Source organism: Hemitrygon akajei, unplaced genomic scaffold (assembly GCF_048418815.1).
Source record: "Hemitrygon akajei unplaced genomic scaffold, sHemAka1.3 Scf000041, whole genome shotgun sequence".
Taxonomy (NCBI): Eukaryota; Metazoa; Chordata; class Chondrichthyes; order Myliobatiformes; family Dasyatidae; genus Hemitrygon; species Hemitrygon akajei.
In genome coordinates this window covers 8892106-8910189 of record NW_027331927.1, presented here as the reverse complement: position 1 = coordinate 8910189, position 18084 = coordinate 8892106, and the positions used below count along the sequence as shown (strand labels likewise).

Here is an 18084-nt window from a genome sequence, read left to right as displayed (position 1 = left end):
CTGGCGGTTGAATTGTAAAGCCTAATGGCATTGGGGAGTATTGACCTCTTCATCCTGTCTGAGGAGCATTGCATCGATAGTAACCTGTCGCTGAAACTGCTTCTCTGTCTCTGGATGGTGCTATGTAGAGGATGTTCAGAGTTTTCCATAATTGACCGTAGCCTACTCAGCGCCCTTCGCTCAGCTACCGATGTTAAACTCTCCAGTACTTTGCCCACTACAGAGCCCGCCTTCCTTACCAGCTTATTAAGACGTGAGGCGTCCCTCTTCTTAATGCTTCCTCCCCAACACGCCACCACAAAGAAGAGGGCGCTCTCCACAACTGACCTATAGAACATTTTCAGCATCTCACTACAGACATTGAATGACGCCAACCTTCTAAGGAAGTACAGTCGACTCTGTGCCTTCCTGCACAAGGCATCTGTGTTGGCAGTCCAGTCTAGCTTCTCGACTAACTGTACTCCCAGATACTTGTAGGTCTTAACCTGCTCCACACATTCTCCATTAATGATCACTGGCTCCATATGAGGCCTAGATCTCCTAAAGTCCACCACCATCTCCTTGGTCTTGGTGATATTGAGACGCAGGTAGTTTGAGTTGCACCATATCACAAAGTCCTGTATCAGTTTCCTATACTCCTCCTCCTGTCCATTCCTGACACACCCCACTATGGCCGTGTCATCAGCGAACTTCTGCACATGGCAGGACTCCGAGTTATATTGGAAGTCTGATGTGTACAGGGTGAACAGGACCGGAGAGAGTACGGTTCCCTGCGGCACTCCTGTGCTGCTGACCACCGTGTCAGACCTACAGTCTCCCAACCGCACATACTGAGGTCTATCTGTTAAGTAGTCCACTATCCAATCCACCATGTGAGCGTCTACTCCCATCTCCGTTAGTTTGTGCCTTAAGATCTTGGGCTGGATGGTGTTAAAGGCACTAGAGAAGTCAAGGAATGTAATCCTCACAGCACAACTGACCCCATCTAGGTGAGAGAGTGATTTGTGCAGCAAATATATATGATGGCAGAATATAGTATTAATGGTAAGACTGTTGGCAGTGTGGTCGGTCAGAGGGATCTTGGGGTCTTGCCCGAGTCCATCGGACGCTCAACGCTGCACAGTTTGAATCAGTGGTTAAGATGGCGTAAGGTGTATTAGCGTTAATCAATCGTGGCATTGAATTTAGGAGCCGACAGATAACATTGCAGCCATATAGGACCCTGTTCAGACCCCACTTGGATTACTGTAAACATGAGGAAATCTGCTGATGCTGGAAATTCAAGCAACACACACAAGATGCTGGTAGAACGCAGCAGGCCAGGGAGCATCTACAGGAAGAAGTACAGGCGATGTTTCAGTCCGAGACCCTTCGTCAGGACTATCTGAAAGAAACGATAGTAAGATTTGAAAGTAGGAGAGGCAGAGGGAAATCCGAAATGTTAGAAGATAGGAGGGGTAGGGGTGAAGCTAAGAACTGGAAAGGTGAGTGGGAAAAGGGATACAGAGCTGGAGAAGGGAAAGGATCATGATTCGAGGCCTAGGGAGAAAGAAAGGGGGAGGGGAGCAGCAGAGGGAGATTCAGACAAGCAAGGAGAGATTGCGAGAGGGGCAGAGAGAGAGAGAGAAAAATGTGCGGGAATAAATAAATAAATCTGAGATGGGGTAAGAAGGGGAGGAGGGGCATTAACGGAAGTTAGAGAAATCAATGTTCATGCCATCAGGTCGGAGGGTACCCAGACGGAATATAAGACTGTTTTTCCTCCAACCTGAGTGTGGCTTCATTTTGACAGTAGAGAAGCCATGGATAGACTTATCAGAATGGGAATGGGACGTGGAATTAAAATGTGTGGCCACTGGGAGATCCTGTTTTCTCTGGCGGACAGAGCGTAGGTGTCCAGCGAAACGGTCTCCCAGTCTGCGTCGGGTCTCACCCATATATAAAAGGCCACACCGGGAGCACCGGACGCAGTGTACCACACCAGCCGACTCACAGGTGAAGCGTCGTCTCACCTGGAAGGACGGTCTGGGGCCCTGAATGGTGATGAGGGAGGAAGTGTAAGGGGAGGTGTAGCAATTGTTCCATTTACAAGGATAAGTGCCAGGAGGGAGATTGGTGGGAAAGGATGGGAGGGGGGACGAGCAGACAAGGGAGTCGCGTAGGGAGTGATCCCTGCGAAAAGCAGAAGCGGGGGTAGGGAAAAATGTGCTTGGTAGTGGGATCCCGTTGGAGGTGGCGGAAGTCACGGAGAATTATACGTTGGACCTGGAGGCTGGTGGGGTGATAGGTGTTACGTACCCGTGACACCTGACAGTGGTGTACTTGTCACGTGACTGGTGTCGAAGCTATACTGCACTTGAGGTAATGGTCTTGTGATGGTGGAGTGACGACATTTTCCCGCCAGTAGAGGTCATGTGACCGTTTTTTTTTACAGGGTACAAAAAGGAGGACCTCTCCCTCTGAGGAGGGGCAGTTCGTGGCTGGATTTGCCATGTTGACTTCATGCCATTGCGTGATTTAATATCATGACACAGTTTGGTTGAAAGATGGATTTTTATTTAATGCCTAAAGTTTAAAAGGTCATTGCCAGCAGTTTCTTTATAATACTGCTTGTTGAGAATCAGTGGAGAGTGATGATCGGAGTTCGGGAGTTAAAAGATCGAGGAAAGTCGATTTCGATGGTGAAACAGGTTCGACCTTGTTTGATCCTCATTGGGAAGGAATTGGTTAACTGTACCCGTGTTAATCCCTGTGAAATAGCAGAAAGGATTGAGGACAGTTTTGTAAAGGAAAGGTCAGTGCCTTTAAGCCGTTTCATTTTCCATCTTCGTAAATTCTCCGTGGGAAAAGTATAGTTCGACTGGGAATCGCAAAAACACGACGTGAAGGAGAATTTAAATCGTCTTTAAAAAGTCTCTCCCTTAAATGGACTGTAAGCATTTTGAACATTTGCAATACTACTTTGAAGAACTGTTTTTGCAACATCGCTTTAAGAACTGTTTAAGCTTCATTTCTTTAAGAACTGTTTAAGCTGCCGCACAGCAGCTGATTTCCGGTTACGTTAGTGATTTGTTTATTTTGGGGGGTTTGCTTTTCAGTGTTTAATAAATGTTTTATTTGTTATAAAAACCCATGCCTCACTCATATATTTATTGTTGCTGAATCCGTAACATAAATATGGGGGCTGCGTCCGAGATGAATCATTTGAGTTTAAATGCTTGTTAAATTTTGAATCGGTGTTTTGGAAAAGGGGAATACTCGTTTCTTTTGTTTGATTGGCTTGTGAGTGGTATTCGGCAAAAATGAATATTGATGAGTTTCTGGCTTCGCCAGACGCGGAGTTGTTAGCGAAGGGGAAGAAAACTGAGGTGTCTGAGATAGCTAGTAGATTGGAACTTAAAGGTATTTTGAAGACTACATCAAAGGCTCTAATATAGAGAAAAATCGCGTCACACTATGTGGATTAGGGTGATTTTGATGAATCGATTTTAGAGTCGTTTCCAATAAGTAATCTGCAGATGCAGTTGCAAATCGAACAAATGAAGTTGGAGCGTTGTAGGTTAGAAGCTGAAAGTGAACAGAAGGAATTTGAATATGCAATGGCGGAATTAAGGTCTGGTAATCAGTCTTCTGGTTCTAGAAAACCGTTTGTTGCTAGTCAAGAAATTAAATTGGTCCCACTATTTAGTGAAACAGAAGTGGAAAGATATTTCCAACATTTTGAAACGATTGCTTAGATTTCAGAGTGGCCGAAAGATAAATGGTCAGTGTTGTTACAGAGTGTAAAGCAGATCAATTTTATACAGCTTTAACTGCTGCGCAAGCACTTCATTATGATATTGTGAAAAAGCATATTTTGAAAACAGACGAATTGGTCCCAGAAGCGTATAGAGAAAGATTCAGAAGTTTGAAGGAGTTTGAAGGAATTTGCCTATTATAAAGCTATGTGTTTTGAGAGATGGGTTTCTTCTAAAAATGTAAATGGGGACTATGATACATTGAAAGAGCTGATTTTAATGGAGGAATTTAAAAGAAGCATCCCTGTTGAAGTAAGGACCTACTTAAATGAGATGGATACTGATACATTGCAGGACTCTGCAAGATTAGCTGATGAGTATGTTTTAATCCATAAGAATAAATTTTCTCAGGGCAGAATTTTTAAGTGGAAAAATAACACAGAGACTCAAGGTAAATCAGAAATTAAATCAGAATTTAATGAGAACGGTAAGGAGGAAGGAAAACCTGTGAAGGAAAGACAGTTTGGTCCTATTTGTAACTATTGTAAGAAACCTGGCCATGTAATAGCGAACTATTTCAGATTGAAAAAGAAAGAGAAGGAAGCAGTTCCAGATGCGTGTGTGCAACATACTGAAGCACCTGTAAAGTTACAGCGTCCGATAAACACAAATGAGGTTTTGTTAGAGTTTGTCCAAGTTAAAAAGGGATATGATCATTTATAACTGAAGGGTTTGTATCCTTGAATGAAGGATCTACTCTGGTGCCAATAAAAATCCTTAGGGTTACTGGAGCTTCTCAATCACTGATGTTAGACTGTGTATTGAAGTTTAATGAAGAGTCTGATTCTGGTGAGGTAAATTATATAGGTGGTGTTGGGAGTGATTTTATGCCTGTACATTTTCATAAAGTAAATTTAAAGTCAGGGTTAGTTACAGGATTTGTTAAAGTAGGATTACAGCATAGCTTACCTGTGAAGGATATTTCTTTATTGTTAGGTAATGACTTGGCAGGTGGACAAGTTTTTCCTGAAGTGCATTTGACAATGGAGTCAGAGGAACCAGAGATGAATTCTAACACAGATTCTTCCAGTGTTGTGACTAGAGCTATGGCTAAAAAGATTGATGCGCAGAATGAGGTTGTTAATCATGACTGTTGAACTCAGGATTCGAGTTTTGAGGATGTGTCAGAGATTTTCTTACCTTCGTTGTTTGAACAAGATTCTTGGAGTAAGTCTGACTATGAAGATTTATCTCTGTCTCGGAAGGAGATGATAGCAGAGCAGAATAGAGACCCTGAGATTCTAAAATTAAGAGAACAAGCTCTACTAGATAGTGAAATTGAGAAGGTGCCAGTAGGATATTACTCGGAAAAAGGAGTGTTGATGAGGAAGTGGAGATCACCTACAATTCTTGCAAGTGAGGAATGGAATATTGTTTACCAGGTAGTTGTCGCTAAAGTTTACCGAAATGAGATTTTGACTTTAGCTCATAGTATGCCTTTAGGTGGACATCAAGGGGTAAGGAAAACTGTGGAAAAGATTTTAAAACATTTTTACTGGCCTGGACTAAGAAAAGATGTGGCGATGTTTTGTAAAACGTGTCATACTTGTCAAATTGTGGGTAAACCAAATCAAGTTACAACAGTGGCTCCATTACAACCTATTCCAGCATTTGGTGAGCCGTTTTCTAAAGTTATTATAGATTGTGTTGGTCCATTACCAAAGACAAAAACTGGTTATCAGTACTTGTTGACTATTATGTGTACTTCATCTAGGTTTCCAGAGGCAGTAACACTTAGGAATATAACAGCTAAAACTGTGTCAAAGGCTCTTATAAAATTCTTTACTTATTTTGGATAACCTAAGGAAATACAAACTGATCAAGGCAGTAATTTTATGTCTGGATTGATTCAACAGATAGTTTATAAATTGGGAGCTCAGCAAATCACTTCGTCTGCATACCATCCAGAGTCGCAAGGTGCCTTGGAGAGGTTTTATTCTACCCTCAAGAATATGATTAGGACATATTGTGTGGAAAATGAAAGTGATTGGGATGAGGGTATAATTTGTTTATTTGCGGTAAGGGAATCGGTACAAGAATCTTTAGGTTTCAGTCCATTTGAACTTGTATTTGGGCATAGAGTTAGAGGACCTTTAGCTTTATTAAAAGAACAGTGGGTTAGTAAGGAAATACACACTAATTTGTTGGACTATGTTTTGAAATTTAAGGACGGGTTACATAAAGCTTGTAGCTTAGCCAAGGAAAATTTACAATTGGCTCAGGAGAAAATGAAAATTTGGTATGATAAAGAAGCTATGATGAGGATGTTTAAGCCTGGAGATAAGGTGTTGGTTCTTTTCCCAGTGCAAACGAATCCTTCACAAGCTAGATTTCATGGTCCTTATGAAATTGTGTTTAAAATCAGTGATGTGGATTACGTGATAAAAACTCCTGATCGTAGAAGGTCAACACAACTTTGCCATATAAATATGATAAAACCATATTATGAGAAACAATCTGATACTGTGACTGTTGTGGTTAGTGAGAATGAGTTTGATTTAACTAGGAACATAATAGATGATTCATCTGAATTTCATTCTAAATCCAACATTGCTTCTGTCAGGTTACCAAATCCAACCATTCTGGAAAATATTGTTGAGAAATTAGCACATTTACAGCTAGAGCAGAAACAGCAGATGAAGGGATTAATTTTTAAATGTAAGGATTTGTTTCCAGATGTTCCGAGAAGGACTACTATAGCTTCACATGATGTAGATGTTGGAGATGCTAAACCTATTAAGCAACACCAATATAGAATGAACATAGAAAAATGTGAACTTGCTGAGAAAGAAATTGAATATATGTTAGAGAATAATATCATTAGACCTTCTAACTCGAATTGGAGTTCACCCTGTGTTATGGTGCCAAAACCAGATGGTAGTATTAGGTTTTGTACGGACTATAGGAAGGTGAATGCTGTAACGAAAACAGACGCATATTCAATTCCTAGAGTAGATGATTGTGTAGATAAAGTAGGATAAGCAAAGTTCCTTACAAAGATTGAGTTATTGAAAGGGTATTGGTGTGTTCCATTAACGGACAGAGGTAGAGAGATTTCTGCATTTGTAACTCCATCTGGGCTATATGAATACAATGTTCTTCCATTTGGGATCAAGAATGCCCCAGGTACTTTCCAGAGAATGATTAACTCTGTGATTCAGGCATTGAAAGGTACAAATGCTTATATTGATGATTTAGTGACAGGAAATGATACCTGGGAAGCACACATTATTGCGGTGTAGAAATTGTTTGAAAGGTTTTCAAAAGCTAACTTAAATATTAATTTAGCTAAGAGTGAATTTGGACATGCCACTGTGACTTACCTTGGTTATGTTGTGGGTCAAGGTAAGGTAGTTCTTGTTCAGGCAAAAGTTCGGGCAGTTTTAGAGATTCCCACTCGAACGGGGAAAAAAACTCTCAGAAGATTCTTGGGAATGGTAGGATATTATCGAAAATTTTGTAAGAATTTTGCTAATGTTGCCCTTCCATTAACTAACCTTTTGCAGAAGAATGTGAAGTTTGTGTGGACAGTGCCTTGTCAAGAAGCATTTGAAAAATTGAAAACAAAACATAGCAACCGCTCAACTCATTTATGTAAACAAGCGGATAACGTCTCCTCTCATTGATGGGGTCAGTTGTGCTGTGAGGATTACATTCCTTGACTTCTCTAGTGCCTTTAACACCATCCAGCCCAAGATCTTAAGGCACAAACTAACGGAGATGGGAGTAGACTCTCACATGGTGGATTGGATAGTGGGCTACTTGACAGATAGACCTCAGTATGTGCGGTTGGGAGACTGTAGGTCTGACACGGTGGTCAGCAGCACAGGAGCGCCGCAGGGGAACCGGACTCTCTCCGGTCCTGTTCACCCTGTACACATCAGACTTCCAATATAACTCGAAGTCCTGCCATGTGCAGAAGTTCGCTGATGACACGGCCATAGTGGGGTGCGTCAGGAATGGACAGGAGGAGGAGTATAGGAAACTGATACAGGACTTTGTGATATGGTGCAACTTAAACTACCTGCGTCTCAATATCACCAAGACCAAGGAGATGGTGGTGGACTTTAGGAGATCTAGGCCTCATATGGAGCAAGTGATCATTAATGGAGAAAGTGTGGAGCAGGTTAAGACCTACAAGTATCTGGGAGTACAGTTAGACGAGAAGCTAGACTGGACTGCCAACACAGATGCCTTGTGCAGGAAGGCACAGAGTCGACTGTACTTCCTTAGAAGGTTGGCGTCATTCAATGTTTGTAGTGAGATGCTGAAGATGTTCTATAGGTCAGTTGTGGAGAGCGCCCTCTTCTTTGTGGTGGCGTGTTGGGGAGGAAGCATTTAGAAGAGGGACGCCTCACGTCTTAATAAGCTGGTAAGGAAGGCGGGCTCTGTCGTGGGCAAAGTACTGGAGAGTTTAACATCGGTAGCTGAGCGAAGGGCGCTGAGTAGGCTACGGTCAATTATGGAAAACTCTGAACATCCTCTACATAGCACCATCCAGAGACAGAGAAGCAGTTTCAGCGACAGGTTACTATCGATGCAATGCTCCTCAGACAGGATGAAGAGGTCAATACTCCCCAATGCCATTAGGCTTTACAATTCAACCGCCAGGACTTAAGAACTTTTTTTTAAAGCTATTATTAATGCTTTTTGAGATAGTGATTTAGATGCATATCATATTTTTACTGAGTTAAGTATTGTATGTAATTAGTTTTGCTACAACAAGTGTATGGGACATTGGAAAAAAGGTTGAATTTCCCCATGGGGATGAATAAAGTATCTATCTATCTATCTATCTATCTATCTATCTATCTATCTATCTATCTATCTATCTATCTATCTATCTATCTATCTATCTATCTATCTATCTATTTATCTATCTATCTATCTATCTATATAGCAGCCTCCCAACCTTTATCTACGAATACATTAAAAAATCCGACATTCATTCAATTCCTCAGACACCTCCCTCTGCAACAGAATCCTAGAATTCCTGAATGGGTGACTTCAGTCAGTCCTGAACGGGAGCAGCATCCCCAAAACCATCACACTGAGCACGCTCCCCAACAGGGCTGTGCTCAGTCCACGGCTGTTCACTCTCCTGACCCACGACTGTGCTGCAACACACAGCTCGAATTATATAATCAAGTTCGCCGATGACACGACCGTGGTGGGTCTCATCAGCATGAACGACGAGTCAGCTTACAGAGAGGGGGTGCAGCGGCTAACGGACTGGTGCAGAGCCAGCAACCTGTCTCTGAATGTGAACAAAACAAAAGAGATGGTTGCTGACTGCAGGAGGACACAGAGCGACCACTCCCCGCTGAACATCGACGACTCCTCGGTAGAGATCGTTATGAGCACCAAATTTCTTGGCGGAGAATACCAGCTGGTCCCTCAACATCAGCTCCATAGCAAAGAACGCCCAGCAGCGTCTCTACTTTGTGCGAAGGCTGAGGAAAGTCCATCTCCCACCCCCCCCCCCCCAACCTCATCAGATTCTACAGAGGTTGTATTGAATATACTGAGCAGCTGCATCAGTGCCTGGTTCGGAAATTGCATCATCTCGGATCGCAAGACCCTGCAGCGGATAGTGAGGTCAGCTGAGAAGGTCATCCGGGTCTCTCTTCCCGCCATTACGGACATTTACACTACACGCTGCATCCGCAAAGCAAACAGCATTATGAAGGACCCCATGTACCCCTCATACAATCTCTTCTCCCTCCTGCCATTTGGGAAAGGGCACCGAAGCATTCGGGCTCTCACGACCAGACTATGTAACAGTTTCTTCCCCCAAGCTATCAAACTCCTCAGTACCCAGAACCTGGACTGATGCCTTACTGTCCTACTGTCTTGTTTATCATTTATTGTAATGCCTGCACTGTTTTGTATACTTTATGCAGTCCTGGGTAGGTCTGTAGTCTAGTGCAGTTTTTTTTTCTGTGTTGCTTTTTACGTAGTTCAGTCTAGTTTTTGTACTGTGTCATGTAACACCATGGTCCTGAAAAACGTTGTCTCATTTTTACAATGTACTGTAGCAGCAGTTTTGGTCGAAATGACAGTTAAAAGTGACGACTTGACTCGACTTGAAAATTGATGCAAATGCTTATTCAGTGCGTCCACCATTTTATTATCGCCCATTACTGTCTCTCGATCATCGCTTTCCTCTTTCGCCTCGCTCGTACACTTTGTGTATCTGAACAAAAAAACTTTTGGTATCTACTTTAACCATATTGGCTCGCATTATATTGCATTCCTTCTTTAACTTTTCAATGAGTTTTATTTTGCCTTCTGCTGGCATATAAAATTTCCCAATCATTTAACTTCCCGCTAATACTTATTGTATTGCATACCTTCTCTATGCCTATGATGTTGGCGTTGAATAGTGTTCTGTGCCACGGTTCCATCATCTTCCTTTATAACGCATCTCCAATTTAGAAAGTATATATTGTGTGCTTTCGAAATTCCTTTCGGAAACTACAGACTGTTCTGCTGTCATGCCTGCCTGTGTTCTTTTCCAATCGATTCTGGGGAACTCCTCTCAAAAGGCTTTGTAATTCCCTCTACTCCACTGTAATTTTGATCCATTCTTTTTTTTCAATTTTGAGGTTGAGTTCGATCATGTCGTGATCATTTTCACCAAAGTCCTCTGATCAATTCCGGCTCATTACACAGTATCTCCCGGAGGGCTCAACCTCGAGCTGCTCTGAAAAGCCACCGCGCAGGCATTCTCGAAATTCTGTCCCTTGGAGTCCAGGATCAACATGATTTTCCCAGTCTTGCGCAATATCTTAAACCATCATGACGATTATCGTCCTTCCCTTTCGACAGGCGTTTTCTATCTCATGTTATATTTTTTAGACCAAATCCTTATTCTGGTTTGGGTTGTCTGTAAATATAACTCACATAATGGTTTTTATCCTTACAGTTCGTTGTTCTATCCACAATGACTCAACACCTTGCAACCCCATATCACCTCTTTTAAATGATTTAATTTCACATTTAACCAACAGAGCAACACTGCCCCTTCTACATTCTTGGCTAGCCTTTTACTGCAATGTATATCATTGACATTCTCCCAGTCATAATCTTCCTTCAGCAACGATTCAGTGATTCTTACAACATCCTATACTCGTATTCCCATATGAAACTCTGCGAGAAGTTCTTCAACCATGTCCAGTACACTACGTGCATTCAAATAGAACGCCTTCAGTCCAGTATTCACCCATTCCTATTTTTCTCGCCTTTTACGCTCCATCTTATCCGACTGACTGCAATTTTGTTTAAACCCCCCCCAGGAAATTCCAGCCTACCTGCCCGCCAGCACATCAGGCTCCTCTGATTCAAGAGTAACTCGTCCCTTTGGTAAAGATCGTTCCCTCTCCAGAATCTCCTCCAGAAACTGCAACACGATCTCATTCTAGTCGTCAATGTCAATTGACTAAAACGGCAATAAATCGTCCTTGTGTTCGACTACCCCAGGAACAATCAGCACACTTCAAAGATTATCTGTCCGACGTTAGTGGATGGTCGCATAACCGGGTCCTGTGATAGACACCAGCTGCTCATACGACCATCTTCCACCAACTCACATAACTGCATGTACCCCTGATCGGTGAGGTGGAGGGTAACCATGTTTGCTCAAATGTGACCTGCAGTCTAGCGGAGGAAGGGAGATCTATACAACTCTTTTATTTGGTCCATCTTCAGAAAAAAATCTCTGGGCATTTTCCAGCGGAGAAGCGGATAAAGAACCTAAAGTATGAAAACGGTGCAGCTTGTTTTCAGTGGTGCAGATAATGGAACACACCGGGAAAAATAAAAATATCCTGTTTACTTCACTTACAGCTTTCTTCAGATGTATTTTCTTCTGATGTCCAATGCTGTCAATGATGTAGTAAATATAATTGTTAACATATATCCTCTGCGTCTAAAGATACGTTTAACATATTTTAAAATATTGTGAATACTGCAAATAAATGTTTATGTTTATGTTGTTTCAACCAGGCTATGCACAAAAAGAAAGATAGTTATTGCACATCACATATCAGATTAATTACTGTCAGAAACAGATCTAGCTAACCCTTTATAGTTCAGCACATGCAGAAATATAGAACACGCCACGGGTTTGTATAGAATGAAATAACACACATTATTGATAATGATTTTGCAATAATTAGAAATGTTTGCTACAACAGGAGTGAACATTCAAGCCAGAGTTCTCTGGAAAAGGGGACGGATGTGAAACACGGTCTTGATCAATCTGCCCGAAATCTTCGCCGATCACAATCAGACTCATCTCTGGGACTTTATGGACAGCCACTCTCTGGAATGGAACTACAGATCAGCGGACAGGAAGCAGAGTCAAACCCGAGGAAATCTGCAGATGCTGGAAATTCAAGCAACACACACAAAACGTTGGTGGAACGCAGCAGGCCAGGCAGAATCTATAGGAAGAAGTACAGTCGACGATTCGGGCCTTGCCTGTTCTCCAGCTCCCTCCTCCTTTTTTTCTCCCTGGGATTCCCGACCCATGATCCAGTCCCATAAATCTTTCCCTCTCCCTTTTGCCAATAACTTTCCAGCTCCTCCCCCTCCTGTCTTCTATCATTTAGGATTTCCCCTACCCCTCCCACTTTTAAATCCCTTACTATCTTTTCTTTCCGTTCGTCCTGACGAATGGTCTCGGCCCGAAACGTCGACTGTACTTCTTCCTGCTGACAGTGCCTGGCCTGCTGTGTTCCACCAGCATTTCCTGCGGGAAGCAGAGTGTAATAATGGAACGTCGGAATGATCAGGGGCTCTTTATTTCAATAAGCAAAATGGCCTACACTTTCAAACAGGTCGCTGCTCACACTGAAGTTATCATTGCTTGAATTATATCACTGTCACTGCTGTTCAACCTCAGCCGACTGAACTGAGATGATGATCTCACTACTGGCCTCGCGGATAACGTCATTACCAGTTCACGCCCATCGTTGATCATGTTACTCATGTTGTTGTGTCTGGAATCTTAAATCTGACGACAGTGATGATGTAACTGCGATTCCTGGTCACTCGCTGAACTCCATTCCAAAGACACCAATAATTGAAATTCCTCCTCTATGCATAGATTTCAATTGGCGATTTATTCACTGCTGTTGTGAACCTTGCAGCCAGCTGATTTTCGATTCTCCAGATAAAAGTGATCAGCAGAGTGCAATCCTGTGTTCTGTACATTACTCGTTTCGTTTTTAACTGCGTGGACCGCAATGACAATACTGCTCAAAATGACAGCGGAACTAGCAGCACAGGTAGAGAATTATTCCAGCTGCTACTGTCCTGCAGCTTCACCGCTAATCTCTAAAGCAGGATCACCGCCTACACCGTGCACTGCATTTTCCCTTAAAGGTGCAGTTCATATAGCGTTATCATAATGCTAAAAGATTGGAATTTGTCAAATTGCATCTGGTCTGGTTTTTATGCAGTATAGGTATCTACTGCGCACTAGCTTGGAAATTATATCAAATGCACATCAAAAGATAGTTCTTTTTTTTTTACAGAACGAGCGACGAGGCGAAGTGATTTAAGATCGCAGTAATGCAGTTTCGTGGAGACACTTTACTCATTTCAACTTGAGCTTCCACGCAGACGATGTTTAAAACTCTACCTGTCTACCATAAACATATGCAGTGGATAAATCATAATCAGCATTTACACCATTACATCTGGCGGAGTATTGCATTGCCACAGGTTACGAAGGACAGGTGTAACAATATTCATAATATCAATGGCCGCTCACACGCCGGCAAATATAAAAGCTGTTTGTTCAGCGAGAACCAAACTCAACAGTCAACACCTCAGCATTTACATCATTGATGGGATTTCCTGTACCCTCAACAGCATGATCATATGCTGATTTTTATCGCAAGAATATCAGTAAACACTGAAGTTGTAGCGGAAGAACGTTTATTGTGCTTAATTTTTATCATTATATTGGGCAGGGGTAGCATACCGAATAGAGCCGAGAAAGCGCAGGCTGGTGGGTTGGCAAGTTTGCAGACGACACATAGGTTGGTAGTGTAGAGGATTGTTGAAGATTGCCGAGAGACATTGATAGGATGCAGAAGTGGGCTAAGAAGTGGCAGATGGAGTTCAACCCGGAGAAGTGTCAGGTGTTACACTTCGGAAGGAAAAACTCCAAGGCAGAGTACAAAGTACGTAGCAGGATTATTGTACGTGTGGAGGAGCAGAGGGATCTGGGTACATGTCCATAGATCCCTGAAAGTTGCTTCACAGGTAGGTAGGGTATTTAAGAAAGCTTATGAGGTGTTAGCTCTCATAAGTCGAGGGATAGGGTTTAAAAGTTGTGATGTAATGTTGCAGCTCTATAAAACTCTGGTTAGGCCACACTTGGAGTATTGTGTCCAGTTCTGGTCGCCTCAATATAGGAAGGATGTGGAAGCATTGGAAAGGGTACAGAGGAGATTTACCAGGATGCTGCCTGCTTAGAGAGTATGGATTATGATCAGAGATTAAGGGAGCCAAGGCTTTCCTCTTTGGAGAGAAGGAGGATGAGAGGAGACATGATAGAGGTGTACAAGATATTAAGAGGAATAGACAGAGTGGACAGCCAGCGCCTCTTCCCCAGGGCACCACTGCTCAATACAAGAGGACATGGCTTTAAGGTAAGGGGAGGGAAGTTCAAGGGGGATATTATAGAAAGTTTTTTTTTACTCAGAGTGGTTGGTGCGTGGAATGCACTGCCTGAGCCAGTGGTGGAGGCATATACACTGATGAAGTTTAAGAGACTACTAGACAGGTATATGGAGGAATCTAAGGTGGGGGGGGGGATTTTATGGGATGCAGGGTTTGAGGGTCGGCACAACGAAGGGCCTGTAATGTGCTGTACTATTCCATGTTCTTATCACACAGGGTTACACATCAGTAGGACTAAAGGGATTCTTTGCACACACACCGAAGAAATTTGGGATTTCTACGTCAAATCTAAATGTGATTGCTGTTCAGTTGATTAGCATATAAAGAACCTGAAGTTACATAATCAATGCCGTTTGTATTCAATGGCTGGACGTAAGGGTGCCTACAGGAGCATGCAATGATATATTTCTTCGGCACTTACTCTGCAATGGTTTATTGAACGTTACACGACTGTGCTTGCCTGATTTTTTTGTGGCAAAGAAATATGTTTAATAGAACATATATACTTTTAATCAAAATTTTCCCAGCTTGAAACACATTCTTTTTCAAATTTATTGCTATCGACAATTCGAATAAACGTATCCGTTCCGCTGCTTCTAGATCTCTAAGCTGAATTCTAAGGGAATTCATTGCAAACGCAACAGAGATAAATAACAGTCAGGAAGAGAAGTTTTAGTTCAGCCTTTGCAGGCTTACAAATATACCATGTCTGTGGAAAATGAAAATAATTCTAGTTTCCATAGACTTTGTTGAAATACCATAGGATTGCGGACACTGCTCAAGTGAGAGGAAACATTCCAAGGAACAGAATAAAGAGGAAAAAATAATAATAAAATATTCCGAATAACAGATTTAGAGCACTGGTGGTTGTTTCTTTCTGTGTGATCTTCAATCGAGGGTAAATTGTACAAAGGTACAGCGACACGTTTGCTTGCCAACAAATACAAAGTCACTTTACAGGAAAATGCTGATTCTGCCTGGATTAAAGCGCATCCTATCACTCCGACACATTGCAGACAGCGGAACAGCATCATCTGCCATACAGTGGAAATCTCTGTCTGTCTGCGGCCTGGGCGTGTGGGGAGGCTTATGATCATCGGCCATACAGTGGTTATCCCTGTCTGTCTGCGGCCTGGGCTTTGTATGCGGTGTGGGGAGGCTTATGATCATCGGCCATACAGTGGAAATCTCTGTTTGTCTGCGGCCTGGGCTTTGTATGCGGTGTGGGGAGGCTTATGATCATCGGCCATACAGTGGAAATCTCTGTCTGTCTGCGGCCAGGGCTTTGTATGCGGTGTGGGGAGGCTTATGATTATCGGCCATACAGTGGAAATCTCTGTCTGTCTGCGGCCTGGGCTTTGTATGGGATGTGGGGAGGCTTATGATCATCTGCCATACAGTGGATATCTCTGTCTGTCTGCGGCCTGGGCTTTGTATGTGGTGTGGGGAGGCTTATGGACCGTAAGGAAACAACTTGACTTTTCTTGCTAATTTCTGTTTCAACAGCAGCAGGATTTTACAGGAAAGTGAGACACAGTGCCCATGTTGAAGATTGGTAATCTACTAGTATATCAGGCTGAGATGAAAATAATAATCAGCCTCTTGTGAAACCACAGACAAACCGTCGCAAAGAATACCTATTGACCACTCAGTGATCTGATCCGCATTGCGCTGGAGGGAACCCAGTTGCCGACAGTTAACTCCGTCGTTATTGTCGCTGTATATCTCTCTCTGTCTATCTCTATCTCTCTCTCTCTCTCTCTCTCTGTCTCTCTCTGTCCCCCTCTCTCTCTCACCCTTTCTCTCTCTCTCTCTGACTGTCTCTTCCACTCTCACTCTTCCCTTCCTCCCCTTGTCCATCTTTCTTGTCCACCTGCTACTCCTGTCGAACATGAGAGCACATTTGCACAGATGGCTGACTGTCATTTTCTGTCTCAGAAAACCTCTACTTTCCACGCTAATGCCGCTCTCTTTCAGAACCGCCGTTTTCTTCCATTCATCTTACACCAGCCAAGATGGATCAAATGCGATTTTTGACTAATTTACCGCTTTGCTAACCGGGGTGTTTTAAAGAAAATTCATATACTTGCTCATTTTGGACTTATTTCCTCTTCAAACTGTGTTATACAGGTGCAGTAAGATATTTTTAAAATTAATTTTATTAATTTCAGGATACGTGGTCACAGCAACACTTATCTACACACTTCTTCCTCTGCCACCTGGTAGACCAAGGATTAACTCTTCCTGTAGCTTTACGGAAACTAATTAGAGTCTTTTCAGGGTAGGCTGCTGACGTCACCGGAGATTATTTTTCTCTCTGTTTAATAAGAGCCCCGTTCACTCGGTTCCCTCAGTTTCAGCGAGAGCAGCTTCCCCTGCCACGGACAGATAACCGGAGCTGCAGTGTCAGGGAGAGTGAGGACGGATTGGCTCGTTCTGTCATGGATCGGAATCCGGGAAGCGCAGCCTGGAATATAACGGGAAATAGGAGAAGTGTCTTCTGGATGTTTCCATACATTTCTACAGACTATTGGGTACCGGTAGATTTTCGAGTTACACATGTTCTCGTCGCCATTCAGGTGGTTTTCTTCCCCGTCCTCGCCATTATTGCTCTTCCTGGTGAGTCTCTCTTTAATACGTCACCGCATTTTTCTTATCACGTGTACCTCTCATTATAACAATTAATGATGCTGTCGCACTGCAATCTGTTAATTAAACAAACTTTTTTCCTATGCACTTTGATGGTTTTCTGTCCTGACGATCTCTGTTCAAGAGAGTATGTGGTGGCAGTGGTGATGATCCAGAGAAGGTTTACGAGAATGATCCAGCGATTAAACGATCTCACGTATCAGGCGCGTTTGATGGCCCTGTGCCCGTATTCGCGCAATTTAACGGTTGTTAACTGAGACATTAACGTTTATATAGAGAAGGCAGGAAGACAGTTTTGGAAGGGAAACACATCAATCCTGATTGAGTAGCTTATGGTCCTGTGGCGTGGTCAGGCTGGCTCAGATAATGCTCCGGGTGTAATGGTTAAATTTCTGACGAGTGAACTTACTGACAGTCGCTCAGCACAGCAGCCTACGACCGAGACGTTGAAACATTACATATTCAAATGGATCTCCGCTTTCCATTCACTTTCTCCTCGCCGCGAGAATACCTGCTATGAATCAAGATTTTTTCCCCCTCACTTGAGGGTCAATTGCAATTAAACAGGTTTCCAACCCCTAGTCTTTTCGTGGATAATCGGTCTGATTGGTCATCTGTAGTCCGGGATTTCCGTGAACTTAACCAGGTCACTCGGCTGTCAGGACCTTCGGCCGTGGCGGCCACATTATCGAAGTGTCTTTCGCATTTTGGCTCCTATCTCGCCCTGTAGGCTTGCGGGAGTTCCTCCGAAAACGTCGTTCGTTCTTCACGTTTCCACATTGGCTGTCGTTCAGCAGCGGCATTACGTTCTCTAAACTTTGAACATTTATCTTAATGGCTCCGCTTCCGCGCGTTTTGCGTTCGCCAGCTCTGTGTTCACATTTCTTTTGTTATCGTTTCAGTTGGCAGCGTGAGGCTGTCGCAGAATTGTGTTCGATAA

At 42.9% G+C, this 18084-nt stretch overlaps 1 protein-coding gene across 1 annotated transcript in view; it reads left to right on the top strand.

The window, feature by feature from the left end:
* The window catches only part of LOC140720325 (NACHT, LRR and PYD domains-containing protein 3-like), a 510894-nt gene extending 492810 nt beyond the window's left edge, over positions 1 to 18084 (top strand). The window contains exons 11-12 of the mRNA XM_073035188.1: positions 16825 to 17114; positions 18047 to 18084. Of these exons, the coding sequence (XP_072891289.1) occupies positions 16825 to 17114; positions 18047 to 18084 (328 nt within the window). The remainder of the gene's footprint in view (positions 1 to 16824; positions 17115 to 18046) is intronic.